The sequence below is a fragment of the Equus przewalskii genome, chromosome 24 (assembly GCF_037783145.1).
Source record: "Equus przewalskii isolate Varuska chromosome 24, EquPr2, whole genome shotgun sequence".
NCBI classification, from domain to species: Eukaryota; Metazoa; Chordata; class Mammalia; order Perissodactyla; family Equidae; genus Equus; species Equus przewalskii.
In genome coordinates, this window is record NC_091854.1 from 13,308,791 (window position 1) to 13,332,659 (window position 23,869).

The 23,869-nt window shown below is 36.5% G+C and overlaps 1 protein-coding gene across 18 annotated transcripts in view; it reads left to right on the forward strand.

Moving 5' to 3' along the window:
• Positions 1–23,869, forward strand: part of COL24A1 (collagen type XXIV alpha 1 chain) — a 349,075-nt gene that overhangs the window by 287,682 nt on the left and 37,524 nt on the right. For 17 of the 18 annotated variants that reach the window (XR_011532521.1, XR_011532522.1, XM_008516954.2 and 14 more), the window contains 5 exons: positions 15,897–16,004; positions 17,642–17,749; positions 17,842–17,895; positions 18,484–18,546; positions 21,606–21,659. Coding sequence is in view for 16 of the 18 variants with exons in the window: in XM_008516954.2 (XP_008515176.2) it covers positions 15,897–16,004; positions 17,642–17,749; positions 17,842–17,895; positions 18,484–18,546; positions 21,606–21,659 (387 nt within the window). In the remaining 2 variants the exon portion in view is untranslated. The remainder of the gene's footprint in view (positions 1–15,896; positions 16,005–17,641; positions 17,750–17,841; positions 17,896–18,483; positions 18,547–21,605; positions 21,660–23,869) is intronic. The other variant, XM_070592568.1, reaches the window with a different exon arrangement.

The window sequence follows — 23,869 nt, forward strand, 5'->3', positions numbered from 1 at the left end:
ATAATGGCAAAAACTCATATAATGCATAGTATGTGCCAGGTAGCATAAGTGTTTCACTGTATTAACTCGTTTAACCTTTACAATCTTGAATAAGATAGATACAATTAGCATCCCTATTAGAATGTGCATAATGTCTTAGAATACATGAAGAAACAGATACTGAGAGATTGTCACTTTCATAATCACGTGGCTACAAAGGCAGTCTAACTCCATATTCTTTGTTTTTATCTATGTGCAATACTGTCCCTCAATAAAGACCTTGTGTATTGTTTTTTTACTTTCTAGTTATTACTGCTTTAAATAAATATTACTGATTTAGGTTATATTCCACACAACTGGATGTTTTTATTTCTAATAATTTGCTGGTGTGATTCTGTTGGATTTTTAGGTAAATAATATCATCTTCGAATAATGGCAGATTTAGCTCCTCCCTTCCACTCGTTGTTTCCTTTACACGTGGGCTGGCAGGGGCCTTCAGTGCTGTGTGAGACGGTAGCAGCAGTAGTGCTCAGCCTTCTGCTGCTCCAGCTCTTAGGAGAAATCATCTGAAATTTCTCCCTTAAGAATATTTGCCATCTTAATTCTGTATTTTCCTTGTTCTGTGCCATCTTTTTGGTTTTTTGTTTCTTTTTTCTTCTTTTCTGACTTCCATTGGATGGTTTAACATATCACTATCTGTATAACAAGTACCTGTGTGTGCTCTTGTACTTGTGTGTGCTCTCATGTCCTTCTGTTTCTGTAAACCACTCTTCACCTTCAATTACCTTGAATTTTGACTTGTAGCTTTTATGCATTTACTTTCTCTTTTCATTTTCTTTGTCTCTTAAGAGAGTAGGAAACTTATTTGAAGTATTTGATCACTATTACTTTCTATATCCATTGTAAAATCTCCTAAGTTTGTTTCCCTTATTATTTGAGTACTTCCTCCAAAAACTATGTTCAGTGTAGATGTTTGTGAGGCAAACCTTCTGAAGCCTCACATGCCCACAGACATCTTGATTACCCTCTCACGTTTATATGACACATTCAAGACTGTGCTGGAAGTTCTAGTCAAGGGTTGTAGACAGTGTAATAAAAAGAAATAAAAGCCACCTAGATTGGAATGGAAGAAATAAAACTGTCTTTATTCACAGACAACATGATCATCCGTGTAGAGAATCCTTCAGAATCTACAAAAAAACTAATAAGTAAGTTTAGTAAGGTTGCAGGATGCAAGATCAATACAGAAAAATGAATTGTATTTCTCTATACTAACAATGAACAATTAGAAATTGACATTTAAAAATCAGTACTTATAATGGTGTCAAAACAGGATAATCTGATCCCCAAAAAAGTGCAAACCTTTATACTTAAAAGTATAAAACATTACTGACAGAAATTAAAGAAGACCTAAATAAATGGTGTATATTCTGTCTTCATGGATCAGAAGACTCAATACCATTAAGATGTCAGTTATCCTGTACATTGGCAGTATGTTAAAATGTTAAACATACACCTATTGTATGACCCAGCCATTCCGCTTCTGGCCAAGAGAAATGAAAGCATGTGTCTACACAAAAACTTGCACATGAGTATTCATAGCAGTTTTCTTTGTAATAGCCACAAACTGGAAACAACTCAAATATCCATCAAAAGGTGAATGGCTAAACAAATTGTCGTACATATGTGTAATGAAATATTAGTCTGCAATAAAAAGAATGAACTGTTGATAAACACTACAACATAAATGAATCTCAAAATAATTATGCTGAGTGAAAAACAGCAGACGAAAGGGACATACTGTGTGATTCTACTTATATAAACTTCTAGAAAGTGCAAACTAATCTGTAGTGACATAAAGAAAATCAGTGGTTTTCTGGAGATGTGAGTACATGTGGGGAGACATGGGAAGGAGGGCTTACAAAGGGACGGGGAGCACTTTGAGAGTGGGAGACATGTTATCTTGACTGTGATGATGCATTGGTGTATCCTTTATGCTGATTTATCAAATTATATACTTTGCAATTTACTTTATGTCAAATTATTATTATAATTTATGTTAATTTATGCTTCAGTAAAGTGGTTTTATATGAGAAGGTAGGGAAAGAGAGACATGACACTGAATGCTAAGTAGGAGTTAGTAAGTTAGGAATGATAACTGTGGGTGGGGAAAACAAGAAAGATTCTATTCAGAGACAACAGCGTATACAAAGCTGGGAAGAACATAATGTGTTTGAAGAACCAGAACAAGACCAATTGTGGCTAAAGCTTAGTGAGCGACGTGTAAAGTGATGCAGTGTGATGCTGTTGAGGTATACAAGAGCCACATCATGGAGGATGTTGAAGGCCATGTTAAGGATATTGAACATTACCTAAAAAAAGTAGGACCCCATTGAGGTTTATGCTTAGTAGGGACATTATCCAATTGTACGTTTTTAACGGATTCCCTCTGCCTCCAGTGTGAGAAATGGATTGGAAGGGACAAGAGTAGGTGCAGGGGACTAGTAAGAAGACTATTTATTGCAGTTTTCCTGGCTACGTATGTTGATGCTTTGGACTAGACTGGTGAAGTGGAAGTGGAAAGAAGTGGATAGATTTAGGTAGTATTTAGTAGGTAGCTTCAACAGGACTTGATATTTCATTATGGGAGGTGAGGGAGGGAGAGAGATGTCAAGGATAACTTCCAAATTTCTAACTTGTGCAGGTTTATAACTCAATGTGTTATAATCCCCATCACTAAAAAAGCAAATGCTGAAGGAGGCCCAAATCTTATGGGCAAGGTTATAGCACTGAAATGGAGATGTTAAGTGGGCAGTTAGATATTCTAGACTAGAGCTCAGGGAGGATGTCAAATATAAATTTGAGAGTCACCAGCATATAAAATGTGCTAATCAGAATCCCATTAGGAAGCTGAAGGTATACTCAACTGGAATTTTCTAGAGACTATTTACGCAAGTGTAGACAGGGGTAAGACAGCCACAAAGGCATGGGGGGGAACCCAGAGACTATCAACAGTAAGAAACAGTTACCACCCTTAGACCTGAAAGGTTAAAGAAAAGAAATAATGTCGAGTTGAGAGCTGGAGCTGTTGGAAAAGGGGCACCTCACAGAAGCTATAGTTGAAAGCAACGCAGCCACTGACAGAATGCCAAAGCTGGGAAAAAATGGAAGAAATAAATATATTACCTCTCTCTCCTCCTACCGTTCAGTATCCTAGTGGTGCATCCCATTGACCAACCTCAACTGAAAGTTAGAGAACCCAGGTGCTACAGTCTATGAAGGTCAGAATCCCAGGACAAATAGCAAGATAGAGAAGGGTCAGTGAATGGATTTGGGGAGCAAATGAAGAAAAACGAACACAAATATTAAGTAAACAATGGGAAGAAGATCCAGAACCAAGCTGTGATGAATTCTGTCATTTAAAATTCAGGTAAAGGAGGAAGAGGAGACTATAAAGGAAACTGAGATAGAGTGATCATAATAAATAGGAGAAAAAGAATGTAATGTCCTGGAAACTTAAGAAAGAATATTTCAAGAAGGAGAAAATCATCAACTGTATCTAATAAGATTGTGTTGGACATGAGTTTTTTTACTTTTGGTTTTTGTTTTTTTGGCTACTCAGCATCTTAAGCCTGTTTTTGTGTTTACTCTCTTTTTGAATCTTGGTGGGAGGCCACGTTCTACTACAGAAGTCAAAAATTCCAGGCTCTCACCTTCCAGTCCCTCCTTGAAATAAGGATGTAAGCCCATGACCGAGGCCTAACCAGTTATATTCACCTACACTTTCAATTGAGGAGTTAGTGATATATAGAAACAGGGATGATGGAGGTTGTCTTCTGGTGGCAGTGGCAGTGGCAGTAGCAGTAACATCAACAGCACTCAGTTTCCAGGTGTGACTGGTGTCAATGTCCAGCAGCTGGGGTGGTACACATAGCAGTGTCCAAATTCCTACTGCTTAACCTTCCTTTAATCCTACCCATTTTTCAAACCTGGTATTCCAGGTTTATCTGTAATTATATGAGCTACTCAATATCTTTTCGTAAATTTTCTGCTTAAATTATCCAGGATTGGTTTCTTGGTGTTTGTAAGTAAGGACCCTAACTAATACAGAGCTCTAATCAGATAAAATTATTATAACCATTATATTTCAGTATATGAAGGTCATTGGTAACTTTAGCAAATAACCATTTGATTTGATTAATAAGGGCAGAAATAAGATTGGAGTGCTTAAGGAGAGAGTACACTGTGAGGAAATGAACACATTCAGACAATTCAATGGAGAAATTTGGCTCTTAAAGGAGAAAGCAGAGCAATATCTAGAGAAGCAGCTGTGATTAAGGTATCAAATTATCTTTAAATGAGAGAAACTTGACCATCTTTAAATGCTCAAAGGACCTGGTGGAGAGAGGCGGAAGACATAATTAAGGGAAAGGAGAATCTGAGGATGAGTTGGTCAGTCAACGAAACATGCACCTTCCAGCTCTACTTGCCCTTAATTATTCTACTTCTAATTGGGGGGTGGGTCATTTTGAAAAAACAGATTCTGAGCCACATGTCCCTTTATTTATAACTACTATAAAAAGCTTATTGAATTTTGTGATGAAAGAAATTCAAATAAATTACAATAATGTTGAATATTGCTGCAGTATACCTTTTAGGGCCGTGAAGTTGGATGGTCTCTGGTATTGCCATTAGTAAGCAATTAGGTATCAGATCATGATTCATCATCTCCTACTTTTCAGCATTTTCAAAGAATAAGTTATAAAAATTTTACATGCATACTTAGGATATCAGGATGTCAAAAATATTGAATGTTTTGTATCCATCAAAATAAAAGCAAATAACTTTCCCTTGAGGAATCTTCTTTTTAATGCCAAGGTTTGCATATGCTATTGGTATTTATGAATATGGAAATATTTTCTACAAATGTCTCTACTCTCGTAGAATATTTGATATGAAATTAGAATAATAATACTTTATAAGGAGTTAGTCTGTTCAATGAAATTAGGTAGCAATGGCTAAACTGGTCATTAGGGAAAGTGATTTCTAAGATAATTATTTCTGAACCGCGCTATGGTAGTAGAAAACTACTTAAGACAAAGCATTGGTCTCTAAATACTAGCAAATTCCCTGGAATATTTTCGACAAAGGATAAGAACATCTTTCCATTAGTCTTTTTTTTTTTTTTTTTTAAATCATGGCACCATGGTGTTTCTTGGCTTACCTTTAAAGATTGCTGGATTTTTCCACTGAGAAAAATATTTATTCTGGGATTTCTAGCATTATGCAACTACTTGATTTTCCTAAACAATATTCTTTCTTTTTTTTGATGTGGCCAAGGAGTTAAAGAATTCCTGGCATATTCTCACTGCAGTTTCAATGTTTTTTCAAGGTCATGTGACTATATTTGAAGGATAGTCCTGGGGAGGCTCACAGTTGCCTGTGTGAATTTCCTTGTGTACGAATGAGTGTTTTGAGACTGGTCAGCTTAGCACATCTGTCGTAAATGAGTCTACCATGCTGTTTTCATTGAGTTGGACTTCTGTATAAGCATAGAGCCTCGGTCATTTATGAAAGAGGAAAACAACTCTTCCCTGCAAAGATCATAAATCCATTTGTCATCAGAACGAGGACTTACCAGTCTTTTTATTTTTTATTGCTGCAACTAATAAAATTGGTTATTGGAAAAGAGGGAAAGAAACAAAACTAATAACTTGGTTTAGGACAAATCAAGGCCTTTCAATCTTGACTTTGCACTTTGTCAGGTGAACACAGGCTTAAGTGTTGTCTAAAATGAGATGCTTGCCGTAAAAGAACATTGAAAGTCTTGATTTTTCTACTTGTGGACTATGTCTGGTATAAGGGAAAACACGCTTCATCAGCCCACTCATAATCCAGGCATAGAAAGCAAGACCCCCATGGAAACCTCTATTAGGAACACCAGCAGCCTGCCACTGTCTGGGCTGTGTGTTCTCTAGTTTATGAGCTTAATACACTAAAGAAACTTCTGTTTCTAAGAAGATACATTTCTTTCCTTACAGTACTTTGGAGAATGAAACATACCTACATTGGCCAGATCTACATTCAGTAGATCCTGTCAACTCTTGCTTATTAAGATACTGATTATCCAGTTCTGGCTTATCATGATTGCTACATTCTCCCTCTCCTCCACCCTGCTGCTTGTTTTGGCCCATTTACTGCTCATTAGGAACTCTTCCAGAACAGACGACTCAGTATATTTGGCTGCTTATTAGCAACAAAATGAAAGATTTGCTAAAGGATGTAACTTTCCTAATTGAATCTTCAGTGACTCCCAATCCATTAAGTTCATGCTCTTTTGGAATGTTGCCCTTCATGATCTGGCCTTTGTTTACGTTTCTAGTCTTATATTCTTTCTCCTCACATGTACTGTGCATTTCAGCCATAAAACGGCTAACAATTATTCAGTGTTTACTAAGTGCTGGGCACTATGCCAGGTGCTGAATATATATGTGAAGTTATTTAATATATATATGAAGTTATTTAATCCTCACAAAAAACTGTGAAGTATGTGTAGCTATCATCTCCAGTTTACACAAAAGAATGATGAGACTCAGAAAGACAAAGTAACTTGCCCAAGGTCACACAGACAATAATACTAGAGGCAGAATTTAAAATCAGGCAGTCTAGCTTCAGAGCCTGTGTTGTAAACCACTATGCTATTCTCCTTCAAGTACGCTTAATTACAGCCCCCAAATTCTATGCATTTCCCTCACTTTCATGCCCTTCTACATGTAATTCATTCCCTCTGCTTGGAAAGCTCTTCCATCTTTCTTTCCAAGTTTAGGATAAGCAACTTCTTGATCTTTCAGGACTTAATTGAACTGTTACCTCCTTCAGATACTACTCCTTGGACTCTCCAGTCAGAATTAAGCATGCCTACTCTGAACTTGTGTACACTCTACTCTGCTTCCGTGACAGTATGGATCATATGGATGCTAATTACTTATTTTTATATCTTTCTGCCCCCAAGAGATTGCAAACTCGTGTAGAACTGGGACTGTGTTTTATTCATCTCTGTATCCCTAGCACCTCATGTAATGTCAGGCCCACAGCAGAAGCTCAAATATTTGAGGAATGAGTATTCTTTACATAACAACTATGACTTTGGAGACCTGAGTTTAAAATTAAAATGTGTTAGCTGCTTGACACCTTAAGCATCATCTATAAAATGAATACATAATATCTGATTTGTATGTTTTTTATGGGAATCAAATGAGAGATTTTATGTGAAGTGTTCAGTAAACTACATGCACTTATTGAACTACTATCATCTTTCCATGATAATAAATATTTATGGTTAATCTAACATTCATTTATTCAATAAATATGTATTCAGTGCTTAATATGAGCCAGGAGTTAGAGAATATAGCAGTGAATGAGATGGGCAAAGACTCGCCCTCCTGGAACATATGTGGAACAGCAACAAATTTCTGACATTTGACCGTGTTTGACCTAAAAAGAAAATCACAATGTAATATGGATCAACCTAATAACTGAGTAGTAGTCTACAAATAAACAAATCAGGTAATTCCAAATTTGGTAAATGCTGTGAAGGAAATAAATAGGGTTTTGAGATAGAGCATAATGGGAAATAAATTTTAGATGGAGTAGACTATGGAGACCTCGCTGAGAAGGTTGCGCTTAAGCTGGAGAGTAAAGGCAAGATTTAGCCAAGTATATAAAGAATGAGGGGAAAACATGCCATGTGAAGGAACCAAAATAAAAAAACCTACAATCAAGAAAGAGTTTGACATATTCACAAGATTATTGGAGGATCAAATAAGATAGTATGGGCATAGATTTGTTACCTTTGAAATAAAAGATGAACATTTATTTCTTCATTGTTGTGTAAGCCTAGACATTTCTGAGAGCCTAAGTATAGATAAAATATCCTCTTTCAGTCCCTGTTAGTCCTATGATTATGGGCTGAGACCTGGGTAAAGGAGATTTCATATGATGTACTAATTTTGTCCAATATTATAGTGGCATTTGCACTGTCCATTTTGCAAGACTGAGAAACCACCAGCTGTTCGAATGGAAATGTGTAAATAATTTCTGCAACGTAATACAATGTCGAAATGCCTGTATTCATTACCACTGAACAAGAGTTAGTTTTGTATTCTCTTGGGAACAGACCTAAGTCAAGCAGACCTGTCTTCATTATCTTAAGACTTGCCTCAACCCCACTCCAAGTCCCATAAGCTTTAATATGTCTAGATTCAAAACGAAAGTTACCTCCTGACTTTAGTATGCAACTCACTCATAAATCTTATTTCTGGCATTTGGCCACATTACTTGTGATTGGCACTGTAGAAAAGTATTATGAATGCTACATTATTTATGTATAATGTAGCCTTGCATATAATCACCTAATAATTACTATCCCACATATTTTTAGACAGCAAATTCTTTCCTAGGAGGGATATATTTAGTAAACTAAATAAAATGAGAAATTCCTACTTAAACAGAAGTGTTTTTAGTTGCTTGGAGTAAAGGAAGCACAGAATTTTATAACTCATTGGTTGCTGTCTTAACGAAAAATACAGTACTTACGTTGCCTAATAATGCAAAAAAATTTCACGGCATCCTACTTTTTTTTTGTATTATGGAAAGTAAATTAATTTTAATTACTATTTTCTTACACAGTAAATAACTATATATATATATATATATATATATAAACATAATTCTACGAACACAAAGGGTGCTTGGCAGGAGGGAAAGGAAAAAACTATTTTCCTAGTAATTTTCAAGGTAGTACTTTAACAAAAACATAAACTGATTTGAAGTTCAGTGTCATTTTATTTTTTTTTATTTTTTTTCCCCAAAGATTGGCACCTGGGCTAACAACTGTCGCCAATCTTTTTTTTTTTTTCTGCTTTATCTCCCCAAACCCCCCTGTACACGGTTGTATATCTTAGTTGCATGTCCTTCTAGTTGTGGGATGTGGGACGCCGCCTCAATGTGGCCTGACGAGCGGTGCCATGTCCGCGCCCGGGATCCGAACCCTGGAGCCGCCACAGCGGAGCGCGCGAACTTAACCACTCGGCCACAGAGCCGGCCCCAGTGTCATTTTAAATTTATCTATCTAGTGATGAGAAATGAAATTAACATTAAAAATATTTATCATTTCACTTAACATAATTTTAAACATTATATTCCTTTGCTAATCATCTTTACAATGTGGGTTCCTGTTGTTACCTGTATTGAACAAATATTATTTCTTTCTTACTTATTTCTTAATACATCTGTTTCAATGCTAATGAGAATAAGACAGCTAAACTGAGGAGTCCGGGGAATCACAGAGTGACATTCTCTTTGGTGTGTTTCACTATTATATACAAACCAGTCAGCATAGTTCCAAAATCTATCTCTGTGTCTGTCCTCTAAATGTGTTTAAGTAGCCCCATTTTCCTTCCCAAATCTTTCCATCCAGTTCCAGAAAGAATGCAGACTTATACTTAAACTACTCCTTCCTTTCCCCACAGGAGAGTCAAAGTAAAAGGCTCCCTCTTCTTTCCTTAACTGACGTCAGATTAAATAAAACAATACAGCCATAGTGCCATTACAGTTTCTGATACATAGAAGACACTCAATAAAAAGTAACTCCTGGGGGCTTGCCCAGTGGCGTAGTGGTTAAGTTCACACATTCCATTCTGGCAGCCAGGAGTTTGCAGGTTCAGATCCCGGGCACACACCTTTGCACTGCTCATCAAACCATACTGTGGCGGCATCCCACATACAAAATAGAGGAAGACTGCCACAGATGTTAACTCAGCAACAATCTTCCTCAAGCAAAACCAGGAAGATTGGCAATAGTTGTTAGATCAGGGCCATTCTTCCTCACCAAAAAAAAAAAAGTAACTCTTGTGGTAGTGGTTGATGTTGATGTTGTTGTTGTCATTACTGATCCAAGTACTTGTTTCCTTAGAATCTCAAGGCTTAAGCAGCCATCAGTTTCAGTATTGTCAAAATTGACACTTTCCTGCAGAGTTCAAAACCAATATAAAACAAACTTACAACTAGTAGATAAGTTCTGGAGATCTAATGCACAGCATAGTGATTATATTGAGGATAATAAGTCAACAATGCTATATTTATAAACTTCAAATATGCTGAAAGACTAAATCTTAACTATTCTCAACACAAAAAGGAAATGATAAATACGTGACATGATAAACGTATTAGCTAACACTAGTGTAGTAATCATATTGCAATATATAAATGTATCAAGTCAGCACGTTGTACACCTTAAACTTATACAATGTTATATGTCAGTTATATCTAAAGTGAAAAAAAACAATTTTAACAGGGAGTCTGGCTCCTATCTGAGGTTAATGGAAATCTCTGGCCATGAGACATCAAGTATTCTTACCATTCTGTTAACTTTTTTAAGACTCAGGTAGGGGCCCGCCCGGTGGCGCACCGGTTAAGTGCACGCGTTCTGCTTCTGCGGCCCACGGTTCACCGGTTCAGATCCTGGGTGCGGACATGGCACCGCTTGGCAAGCCATGCTGTGGTAGGCATCCCACATAGAAAGTAGAGGAAGATGGGCATGGGTGTTAGCTCAGGGCCAGTCTTCCTCAGCAAAAACAGGAGGATTGGCAGCAGATGTTAGCTCAGGGCTAATCGTCCTCAAAAAAAAAAGACTCAGGTAAGCTGTTGATTGGTTTCAGCATCTCTGAACAAGTTAATAATAACTGTGACTTTATTTGCTTTTTAAAATTTGCTTGGAATGACTTACCCTCTGCTGATCAGTTTTAGACAAATCATTTAGAAGGCAGTGGAAAGAAGGGCTAGGGATTAGCATCTGTTTTTCTTGAAAGCAAAATTACTCATCCATCTGTGTATTCATAATGTGAAATGTTTGTTCTCTATTTGTATGAAACATTGTTTGGAACTTTGTACAGAACACTCTGCTACTATCCTCAAATTTCTAAGAAACCAACATGAACAGTAAATGACTTGGAAGATATTTATTATTCTGTCTTAAATGTCTGATAGCACTGCAAGTAAAATAAAGTTGCTAATTTACAGTTACTCCTAAGGACTAGTCTCATGATCCTTATTATTCTCAGCTAAAAATACCTATTGACTTCAGGAGTGTTCAGCAGTAATATTCATTGTCCATGTAGCACCCCAAAGATACATTTTTTTCTGTTGAAAAATACAGATCTTAAAAATTGTCTAAAATTAAATGAGGTTAAATGAGGTGAAGTGGTACTATTTTAGAATTCTGGAATGTTGAGGTATTCTAAAATCATCTAGGGTAATCTGTCCTGTGATACATGTCCTCTTCCTATGGATCCATTACTTTTATAATACACCCAGGGGTGGGACACTCACAGCCTTGAAAGACAACCCACTTTATATATTTGGGGGAGCGAGGTGGCTGGAGGGGACATTCTTACAGTGAGTAGACAGTTATAACTCTTGACCTAGTTTAACTCTGGAGCTACTTTGTTGGTCTAAGTCTATTTGGTTTTATTTTTCCTTGCATACGTGCCCTTCCTTCCATATTTTGTACACGACCTTTTAGAATCTGGTTTCTCTGCAGGCCATTGGTTTCTTTCAGTCTTTCACCTGATTTTATTTTTATTGGGGAGGACACTGTTCATCCGAATTTTTTTTAAACTTACCTTTCCCATAAAGTCATATTCTTATTTAGAGACCTAAACATTGATATAAGATTGATGTCTTCTCTGAATGTTTTTGAAGTTTTATATCCCAGAGTCTCAGATGTCTATGACTAGATTGACATTCATTTGCCTTGAAGAGCTCTAAAATGGCACCATCTCATGACTGCAGGGTTCTCATCATTCGTGTGGAAAGTACACTACCAGATAATCTATCCCACAGATATGGAACAAAAAAGCTCACAGACCGAATTAAATCAAGTCAACGTAAAACACATAGTAAGAAGCAAGGGGAAAGGAACAGAGGAGGTTAATGCACTTAGGATGAGGTGCAGGCAACGTGGAAGAACCACACCGCCTGAATCCTAAGTCCCCTGTGTGTATCTCCCTCCCTTTCCCTCCCTCCCTCCCTCCCTCTCTCTCTCTCACCTCCGGTCCTCCCTCCTTCTCTGTCTCTTTCCCCCCTTCCTTCCTCTCTCCCTCTGTAAGGATTTTGCCCTCATAATGTTCCTTACAGCTATTGAGAGCCACTAATAGAGAGGAATGGTGGGAGATAAGGCGGTCACTGTAGATCGGGACAAAAAAAGGTTTAAAGGTCAAACTAAGGAATGTGAACCCCCACCCTTAGACAGCTCCCTGTCAACAGCCAGCGTAGCCACCTAGTGATGTAAAATGCACTTTTATTCATTATTTTAGTGAGTTTTGTTGTCATGAAGAAAATTTAAAAATATAACTTTAAAATATATTGAATTATTTTTTACCATAAGTAAGAGAAAAAATATATATGATGATATAATTTGAAGGAAATAGTATTTGGGGAAAAAAAAGGAAAAATGCTCTAGTATTAAATTCAAAATTGACTTTACCATTTCAGTCCTGTTCTCCCAACTGGGCCTTCCACAGAAAGGACTCTCACCTGTCCTGAGCAGCTCATCTCTCCTGTCGCATTTATAGCTGTAAGGGCAGTATCTTTATCTTATGATCCAGTTCCAACCTACCTTTTCAGTAATTCCTTTTCTGATTAGTACAAAGAGTAACTTCTATTCAGAACCTCTCCAGTATTTACTCTGGATCTCTCTTCTCAGCTGGCAGTTTTCTTTACATTTCTGCCTTTATTAGAACTATTTATATATTACATTCTTTTTTACTTAATTTTAAGCTTCTTGAAAAAAGTCATATTTATATTTGTATTCCCACTGGGCTTCCCATGTACCTTCCTAACACGTAGGTGATATTCAAAAAGTGTTTGTTGAATATATGGAAGAACTATTGTACAACCCAATGTAGCATCCCAGGAATCAACTCAGAGAGTAGCAGTGTCTCCTAGAGCAAGGGTCAGCAAAATTCTCCTGGAAATATTGGGAACTATTTTAGGCTTTGCAGAGCAAGAGACAAAATTAAGGGTATTACTTAAGAAGTTATGTAATACAAGAGAAAATAGATTTCCATGGGATTTTTCTTTGTGAAATTCAAAATGCAATAATTTAGTACAATTTTTTGTAATACAAGTCTACTAATGAGAAAAATGGAATACTTTTGAGGAGGATAAAATTTAGCCTATTACATTTCCCTTTCATCAAAATTTTCTTTTCATCTGTTAATGCTGACCTATAATGACATTTTGCATATTTTACATATTTCTTCTTTGAAAATTCTTTTTACACAAATAGGTACTGCCAAATACTGCAATTCATGAACATATGATTTTAATTGAGCATATTCATTGCTTGGAAGGAATTTATAAAATTCTGTTAGAGTCTTCTCTTGATGTTTGCCTTCTAGAATGTCATTACCTTGTAGATTAGTCATTTCCAGTTGCAGGTTAGGTGGAAGCTCCTGAACTGCACAGTTAAATGGATTTTGAAATATAGAAATTTCTTGCATCTAAGTCTAAAAATGCTCCTGAAACTGAGCTCAAAAAATCTACCCACTGCAAGTTTGTGTGGAAATGGAGATCTCACTTATTGTTTTAATCTTTGACAGCACAGGAAGTATATAAAGTTGCTTAACATTGTGATTCAAACATTGCTTGTCATTAAAATGACTTTACCACAGTGTATCTTTCACGTATAAGCGTTGTTTGACCTTGTAATTTTAGATTTAATTCATTAATAAACATTATAGAGTCTGCAGCAAACCCAATTTCTAAAGCTCTTCATCATTCAGGAATAGAGATTGAACACAGTTCTCATTCAAAAAGATTTCAGTCTTAGTCTTAAAAAATCTCAATAAAACTTTATCCCTGCTAAGCTGTCACTGTTGTGTGATAGAGAAAGTCAGGCTATTCAGTTTCTATTTTGACAAGAAAATTCACAGAACTGGTGAAGGGTAAATTTTACAACAGTCAGTGGAGTTCACTGGCAGACGCTGCTGGTTCCATAACACATGCTAGATTCCAGTACTTTCCTCAGAGTACCTCATGGTGGATAATATAGTAAGTATCCATAGCTTTAAACAACTTACATTTTCACAAGTTTTGTAAATTTGTCCAGTAAGTCTTTTTCCAGTCCATCATCGTCAGCTTTATCACATTTTAGCAGATTCCACTTTAGGTTGTACTGATTTAGTGTTTTAACTTCTTTGAAAATATTCTCACCTTTAGTCACTCCACAAACTATTCATACAAGTTATTCTTCAGTCACTTGAAACTCAGCATTGACTCCTCAAATAAGCAACTGAGTAGTATTACTAGTATCTATTGATTCATCAAGAAGCAAGGAAAACCACTCAAAAGCATTTTCTTTGTTTTTTAATTGACCGTTAATAGTGCTCCAGTGTCCTCAACATTTCAAGAAACTGTTCTTGCCAAAAGTCTAACAACCTTAAATAAGTTTATTTTGCTGCATGATTTAATTAAATCACTATCAATAAGCAATTTTCCTTGCTGGGCTAACAGATGAACTACTCAAAAACATACTTTGGTTACAACTTCATTTTCATTTTTTTGTGAAGTTCTGTTGTGGTAAGATATTCCATTTTAAATTTCGTAATATTTCTGTTACATTCCAGTGGGATTGGAACATTGTGTCAAGTGCTTGGTCTGATAATGTTGATGTATATTGTTTTGTTTTGTTGTTAGCACAGCTATAGTGTCATTACATAATAAAACACAAAGCTTTGACATCTAATTTGATAACAAAATAAATCACATTCCACTGTGCCTTAAAAACACAACATTCGACGTCCTCTTTTTTCTTCTTTTCTTGTTTCGACGCATGGGTATACACTGGTAACAAAACAAATGAAATAAAATTTCACACTTAGTCAGTATATGTTCCACTCAAAACACTGTCAAGTTTTAACTGCATCCCTGCAATTTGCAGTGCAACAAGCAGCAGTGGAAAGCATTGAGTGCCATACACAGTCTCTGCCACAACTGCTCAACTCTGCCCTTACAGTACAAAACAGCTGCAGACAATGAATACATGAGTGAGCAGGACTGTGTGCCAATAAAACTTTATTTATAGATATCGAAATTCTAATTTCATATCATTTTCACATCTTGAATATTTTTCTTCTTTTGATTTTTTCAATATATAAAAATCTAAAAGCTATTCTTAGCTCACGAGCTCTACAAAAACAGGCAATGGCTTGGATTTGGCTTGCAAACCATAGTTTGCCAGCCTTGTTTTAGGATTTGGCTTTGAGGTAATACTATTTGCTTGTTTAAATTTATTCCCCATAAAACCATTTGTAGTAAATTGTCTGGAATCACTTGCGATTGAGGAATAAGATATTCTTTTTTAAATTTAGATATAATTGACAAATAATATTATGTTAGTTTCAGGTGTACAACATAGTGATTCAATATATGCATTTATTGAGAAATTCTCACCACAATAAGTCTAGTTAACATCCATCAGAATATTCTTAAGGAGACATTAATCAGTTATTAGAGTTGTCGTGTACACCAGAATATAATACAAGAAGTTGGAATGCAACAAACATACTTCTCACCTAGGCTACTTAAGTCAGAAGGTACTAGTGGACTTTGTCCTGCCTCAGTATTTTCATTTTAAAAACCCAAGACCATTATATTAACTTTAATTAGAGAGTTTAGGTGAGCCAGAACATTATTTAAACACTTCACATGTTTGGGAAAGAAGCCCAGGATAACTCCCAAACCTGGGCAGTGTGTCAACAGCAGCCTTTCAGAACACCAGCCCCTCCTACATTTATTGAGCTTCTGGGTGGATTTTCTAGGAAATCCAGTTTTCGTTTCTTATCTATGTTATTTAGGGCATCAGAGGCAGCCCAGGAAGAGCAGGACTGGTTGGGTCTCCAGGCCCTCGAGGAGCAAAGGGTTCATCAGGCCTGCCAGGAAGCCCAGGAGTTCCAGGCCCAAAGGTACTTTAATGCTTTATTCTGATGGATGAGCATTATTGACCATTCTTACTGGTCCCGAGTTCATTGGCTAGATTACAAGATGGTAAGATTAATAGCTTTTAATGAAATTTGGCTAATAAAAACATATTAGGGAAAAAGGAAAGAATGTGGCCTTGACTGATCCATCTCTTGTGATAGCCACAGAGCATATAACTTGCCAAAAGCACTCATTAAGTTAGGGATTGGCAATGCTTTAAAAAATACTCTTTGACTCATTTGGTTCTTCTTCCTTCTCTGTCATCCACCTTCTCCTCCAAAACAGAGAAATCTTACTTACTTCTAGATACATACTTTCTCAGATACACTCCCTGTACCTCCATGTCTGAACCTAACCAACCAATGAATACACTTGATAAAAGTACAGATGATTTCCTAGAGTTAAAGTGTTAGTAATTAAGTCTTGCATTAACATCCATTGCATAGAGTATTGTCACGTGTCAAAAGGCTTTCCAAACAAAACCTCTCTTAGAGATATCTCAATACAGAATTGACCCACACAACCCAGAGATTAGTCCAATGCCTAAGCTATTTCATAAAAGCCTGGGATTAAGACATTGACACTCTCACCATTATTACCTCTTAGATTTTCATAGTTCCACTTCTAAAGAATTTTCGGATATTCCTACCCATTTGGATAAACTGAAAATGGTACTTCCTTTTCACAGTTTGAGCCTTCTGTTAATGCTTATACCATGAATATCCCTTTCCACTAAAACTCAAGGTACTTGAGCAAATGCTAAAACTAGGAAAAGAAGTAAGATCCCTACCTCTTTATGTGTGAATAAAAGGATCCATATTTGTCAAGTCCCAGAGCTGTATCTTTGTCTCAAGACAGTGAAGTATAATTAGCTAATCGTAAAGAATCTTTGGTCAAAGTCTCCCAAGCATCATTTGTCATTAACCTATCTCTAAACTCCTCCTGATTCCTCAATTTATTTTTAGAAATGGTGTGAACGACATTGCAACTCATTTCAACAACAAAATAAAAATAAATTTTACAAAGATTTGCCTTTTTAAAATAAAATAATGGTGATTAAGTATATCTTTACAGTGAACTTTTAGAAGATAAAGAGGTTTTATATCAAAGGAACCTTGGAAAACATAAGGGAAATTTCTTAATGATGGGATTAATAAGACAATCATGGCAAAAACCGGCTTTCACACTTCAGGAGACACTGCTGTTTTTTGGTATCAGATAGCTGAATCATCTCTGTCTAGTAAGGAAAACACAACAAAATAATATCAGTTCAAATAAAATACAAGTTCCATCAGAAGCAAACACCCCTCCACACCACAGACCCTCATCCTCTCTGTAGCCCCACTCTCCTCCTCCTAGTTTTGTAGGTCTCCCCTGCCCTCCTCTTCCCACATCTATGACCACAATCTCTGGGATTTTCTTTCCCCACTGCTATACTTCTTGCTCCTTATAATCAAATGTTATTTATGTGGAAAATAGTGGTGGAGAGAATGATCATGCAGAACTTCATTTTACCAGTGCCTTGTACTATGCCTAAGGATGGGCTTGTATTTAGGTTTCATTTAAAAATCAGTATGTTTGTAGATCCTAAAGTCAAGATCACCTTTCTTCTTGTCCATAGGGTGAACAAGGGCTAACTGGTCAACCTGGAATTCAAGGTAAAAGAGGTCAGCGAGGAGCACAAGGTGATCAAGGACCATGTGGAGAGCCTGGCCTGAAAGGGCAGCCTGTATGTGCCAACTCAGAAATTCACTAAGCACTTGTTCTGGAGAACAGGCCACCATTACACAATAGTGATTGTTGTATCTATTCACATTGCAGGGAGAACATGGTGTGCAAGGTTTGACAGGTTTCCAAGGATTCCCAGGCCCCAAAGTATGTTTACATGTTTTCTGCTTATCTTCTAGCTATCTAGAAAAAAAAGATGTCGAAATAGCAATATTTCGTCTCTGACTTGAGCATTTATTTTTTTTTAATCTGAAAAATTTCAGTTGGTATGGAGTTATATATTTGAGTTTTGAATATGTTAATTTTAAAACTTATGTAAAACTACATATTTCCCTAGCCGTTTTATTGAATAATTTGTTTTTGTCCCCTCTCATTTCATTTTCCCAAATATTTTATTATGAAAATTTTCAAACATACGGCAAAGTTGAGAGAATGAGTGAACACCCATATACTGATTACCTAGATTCTACCATAGCATTTTACTCTACTTGCTTTATCATGTACCTGTCCATATGTCCAGCCCTCTCTCCCTCTCTCAATCCATTTTTGGTGTATTTGCGAGTAAATTGCAGGCCTCAGTACAATTCCTCCAAAATACTCCTCAGGTACTTCATTAACTATCACATCCTATTTTTTAAAAGTCAATTCTTAATAGATTGGTACAGGATTATTTCGTTTGTAAAATATTCATATAGAGCTAAAGATTTTTACTTTTTCTTTTTATTATATTTCTAGGGTCCTGAGGGAGATGCTGGCATTGTTGGAATATCAGGCCCTAAAGGTCCTCTTGGACAGAGAGTAAGTGCAAAGTCATTCTACCTGCCCAGAAACTGTGATTCTTTGCTGATTGTAGGAATTAGGGTTAAGAACTCTAAAATTAATACACTCCAAATAACTTAATAAAATGACTTTTAAGGTAGAAACTCGTTAGAGCTCATGCAGAGGTTCTCAACCTTTTTCAGTTCATATATTAGTTTGAGCAAAAGACCCCACAGACCACCCATACTTCTCGGATCTTATTTTAAACGGAATCATCAGAATTAATGTGAAAACTGGATAATGTGTTTATTAACTCACACCAGGAACAAAACCATAAAGCAGTTTCATGTTATAAACATTAATACAAGCAGGGACCAGAGACCACCCCCAGGAACCACCTGGACAAGGTTTGCCTATGAGCAGAGCTCCTCAGACTAAACTTGGAAAAATATTTCCCAATAGCTGTGTTTCCCCAGCTCAGGGGTGGGTATCCCCAGAGAGTGATGAGGGACTGCTTAAAAAGTTGCAAAGATCAGGGTCTGGAGAACTCCGATTAGCTGTTTAGCACCTGGAATAGCAAACTGTAGAGAATACAAATAGGGCAGACACGCCACTGACAGTTACTGGTTATTGTTTTTGTTTGTCTTTTTACTTTTTTGTTTTGTTATTCTTTTATTAACCACAGTCTCGTAATTGACGAGATGGCCTGTAAAACTGAAAAGAAAAAAAAGCTCTAAAATCTCAAACAGTGGTGTGACTGCAGTAATCGCTCCTCTGTGACTAACAGCAGCTGCTGGGGCAAGGGAAGGGCGGAGAGAGCAGAGACAGGAAGGAGGAGAGCAGCTCAGAGGCAGGAGAAAGGAATCGGAGAACTTTACAACTGAAAACTACTGTCTTGTGTGAAATATTAAATGAAAAGTCCTATTTTTTAAGTCCTGCACCCCCTTCCCTAACTCTTATGCAATAAACTCCTTTCACTAATACAAAGAGCAATGTTGTCATGGGAAATGTTTGTTTAAAGACCCTTCTCAACATTCCTTCAGGTGCAAATTTATTAATTATTTTTATGATTTCTGAAGAACCCTGGAAAGCTAGTGCTTTTATGTAAAGTCCAGTTTTTGATTATCCACAGGCGAATTGTATGTGGCTAGGCTTCTCTATAGTAAATATTGCTTTTAAGTTCTTACATGTATTAAGTTCCCCACTAATTAAATCCATTCATTCTGGTTTTATTAAGTTCACAACTAATTAAATCCTTTCTTGATATCGTCAAAGAGGAGTTGGCTGCCTGCCTAGCATCTGCCCTAAGCAGAATCTTACCAAATGCTGGGCCTCTGTAGGGCTTTGCAGCTCCAGAAATTTCATGAGCTGACCAGTAGTCAAGCTCTGGTAACCAGCTCACAAATACTAATTTATGAGATATTTCTTCATTAAGTTATTATAGAAACAAGTGAAAAGTCTTGATAGGTTAATATTTAGCAAAACTCTTATGTCCCAAGTACTGATGTTGAGCTTGTATCCCTTATATCATTCAGTCCTCATAAAGATCCTGTGAGAGATGCTACCATCCCTATCTTGCAGATGGGAAAACTAAGTCTCTGAAAGGTAATTTGCTCAAGGCCATATATAGCCAGTAGGTATAGGAGCCAGAATTTGAATCCACATCTGATTGACCAAATAATATGTTAGAATTCTGCTTGCCAGTTGCATTATTAGAATATAGAATGGATATTAAGTGGCCCAGTGCTTAGTTCTTGCTCAGTGATCAATATTCCATGATTAAATAAATTAATAGAAGTAGGAAATCTGGATTAATTGTGCTCTAATTCAAAGATATATTTATATAGTTAACTGGTGTGAGCCATTACAATCATAGCACGTTGTCTTTCGGACACATGAGGATAAACATGGCAATTTTTTGCTCTTTTGATCTACTTTTTCTAGAGTCCATGTACACCTCTCCATTCTTTTAACAAATTATTTTAGAGAGTCAGATCATGGTCAAGTTTATTAAATTAAAGCCTTCTTGACTTTTTTTCAGTGATAAGCCAGTCTAGATGATATATTTACTTAGGTTAAGATATCAGCTCTCTTGGTTTGATCATGGATCTTTGAGATTTGGGTATAATATTTATAAATTATCGCTTACAGACCATCTTTGTGATTCCATTAGATTTCCTTTTAGAGTATTAGTTAATTTCTCTCCTTCTAGGCCAACTTAATATAAAAGTTAACTGTCAATAGATTGTGTGGCATTATGACTATCTCAATTGATAGTATTTTCTGTACCTTGGCAGGAGTTGGACAAGGAGGAAACCTGTTAGATATCTACATTTATGTATTCCAGGTTAAGTGCAAGCCTGAAATTTGCAGCCAGTGAGAGGGGGAGTAGATGTTGAGGAAAAATAGCTAAAACAGATATTTTGTGTTCGTTAAGAAATGATAGGCTCCATACTTAGTTTGGGAGATGACCCAGCTTATTCAAGGTTATCTTTATAATCAAATAGCAGCTTACAGTTTCAAAGTCATTTTTCACTTTTAATTATTTTCTCACTTTTAATTCAGTTTTCATTTAATTATCACAATGGCCCTATGAAGTAGCGTTCTTATTTTACAGATGAAGAAACTGAAGTTTAGTTGGTCACATATAATATTATCTGGTTCTTTCCCATACTTTCTCTCAATTCCACACTGCATGTCACTCAAACATCTGCTCCTTCAACATCCATAAAGAAATTTAATCAAAATTTTGATCATTTTATGTAATCTTTTTTATATAAAGTAATTGCATTTGTTATGTAACAACATGCATATAAAATGGCATCATTGACGTTATCACCATATAAAAAGTGGAATGTTGATTTATCAGCTTGTTAGAAATTATGCAGATATAACCATCCTGATAGGAAACTATAATAACATGCAGAATTGTGTCACATGCTGCAAATCAAAATTAGTGTAATTTCTGCTAGTACTATAAATTTTTTTAATAAAAACTGGAATTATGCAGACAATTTTACCATTGCACAAGAAATTTTCTAGAATTTTTCTGAATTATCCTGGCAATAAGACTGACTATTTTTCCTTTACTCCAACAGGGAAACACTGGCCCCCTTGGCAGAGAAGGTATAATAGGCCCAACAGGTAGAACTGTAAGTTTGTCGCAATACAGGTCCTTTTTTTCTTTTACACATTTTTTTCTTTAATCCTATTTCTAGAATAATCCACAAAGGATTACCCTGTGTATTTGAGAAGCAAAAGGCAAAAATAGATGTACATTTTCATCTGGAAGGTGATTCCTGAGAACTTAGATCATATGCATGATGAAAAAGGTGTATACGGGAGGTAGACACCTAAAATTGGAGGTGAGGGGCTGGCCCGGTGGTTCAGTGGTTAAGTGTGCATGTTCTGCTTTGGCACCTCAGGTGTTTGGATCCCAGGTGCGGACATGGCGCCGCTTGGCAAGCCATGCTGTGGTAGGCGTCCCGCATAGAAAGTAGAAGAAGATGGGCATGGATGTTAGCTCAGGGCCAGTCTTCCTCAGCAAAAAGAGGAGGATTGGCGGCAGATGTTAGCTCAGGGCTAATCTTCAAAAAAAAGAAAACAAAACTGGAGAGGAGACAGGAAACCAGAACTGGGGCAGAGAGCAGAGGTTGAGCATCGTGAGGACGGGGTGATCACTAAAGCAATAAAAAGAATCTGTTTTCTGAAGGAGAGAGCATAGCAAAAGAAGTGCAGACAGCCAAGATTCGAGTCTTTGGACATGCCCACTATTAAAAAAAAGAAATAGTTGGTGAGAACAGCAGGATAACCAGAAAAGCACAGGTGAAGATAGATGAGTTTCAAGAAAGGAGTAGTTAACAGTGATCTTTAAGAGAATAAACTGCAGTAGAAGATAGAGTACAGATTGCAGTGAGGAGGGAAGCAGACAAAAATATTTAATAACTTTTCTCAAATTTGTACGCAAACTTCTGGAGTAGGTGTTATTATTTCCTTTTAAGACATGAGGAAACAGATGAGATTTATAGAGGTTCACCTAGTTATTCAAGGTGATACAGCTGATGAATTACATAGCTGATATTTCTTACTTCAAGACCAGTGCTCTTTCCACCCCTTCCAAGCTATGTCTGGAGAGGAAATTGAGACAGTTAGTAGATGCCAGTGCCTTAAGAAATTTGGCTATGAAATAAAATAGAGAAAGAAGACAGTGGTTGGGAAGGTGGTCCTGGAAGAGTTTTAGAGTATTAACAACAGTGTAAACATAGAAAAGACAGAACACGGTAGAAGGGGGCAAATTGAAACTTGGAGAAGAAAGATTCGTTCCCTGCAGGGAAGCAATATTTGGAATCATTTGAACGTGTTATTTATAGAGACACAGAGTGTTAAAATGTAAAATGGAGTGCTTCAAGTATTAATTATAACTATTCTCTTTGATAAATTTAGAGAAGAATTCACCACCAAAGTTACTGGATTTTTAATTTTAAAAAGATGAAATATGTAGCTCAACATTTCTCTAGATTCTCAGCATTTACCACTCAGAGCTATATAGTCTAAGTGGGAGATTGTAAGTGGGAGAATTCTCATATTTCAGGGGGCGGTTCTTCAGCAAGCTAAGGAACACATACTGTTCTGATTACAGAATGCTTGTTCTCTCTCAAAAATGTGAAATATTAATTGGTCAAGGAAAAGATGATAAAGAAATGGCTCAATTAAAATCTCTTACTGTGTTTTGTTTATACATACTTCTTAAAGGCCCTTATAATATTCAGCATGCACATCAAATTTTTTTCATATTCTGTTTTTTCCATTCTGCAAAGAAACCTCTAAGAAAAGTTCAATGTGAAAGAATAAGCATTTGAGAATGGCCAAAACATTGTGAAGAAAATAGTAGTGGGGGATGGGGCTTTTCCAAATAAGAAAACATTACTTCAAAGTCATTGTAAGTGAAACTGTATGGTAGTACAAAGAAATAAGTAAATACAATCATGCTCCACATAAGGACATTACAGTCAATGATGGACCGCATATATGACAGTGGTCACATAAGATTAGTACCATATAGCCTAGGTCTGTAGTAGGCTACACCATCTAGGTTTATGTAAGTACACTCTATGATGGTCACACAACACAATTGCCTAACGATGCATTTCTCAGAACGTATCCCCATTATTAAGTGATGCGTGACTGTCGATCAGTGTAACAGGCTAGAACCCAGAATTCAATCTCAGAATGTATGGGAATTTAATTATAACCAAAATGGCATATCAGGATGATTTGGACTGCAAGTAATAGAAACGCAGAATTAAACTGGCTTTAACAATAAGGAAATTTATATCACAGTATGGGAAGCCCAGAGGTAAGA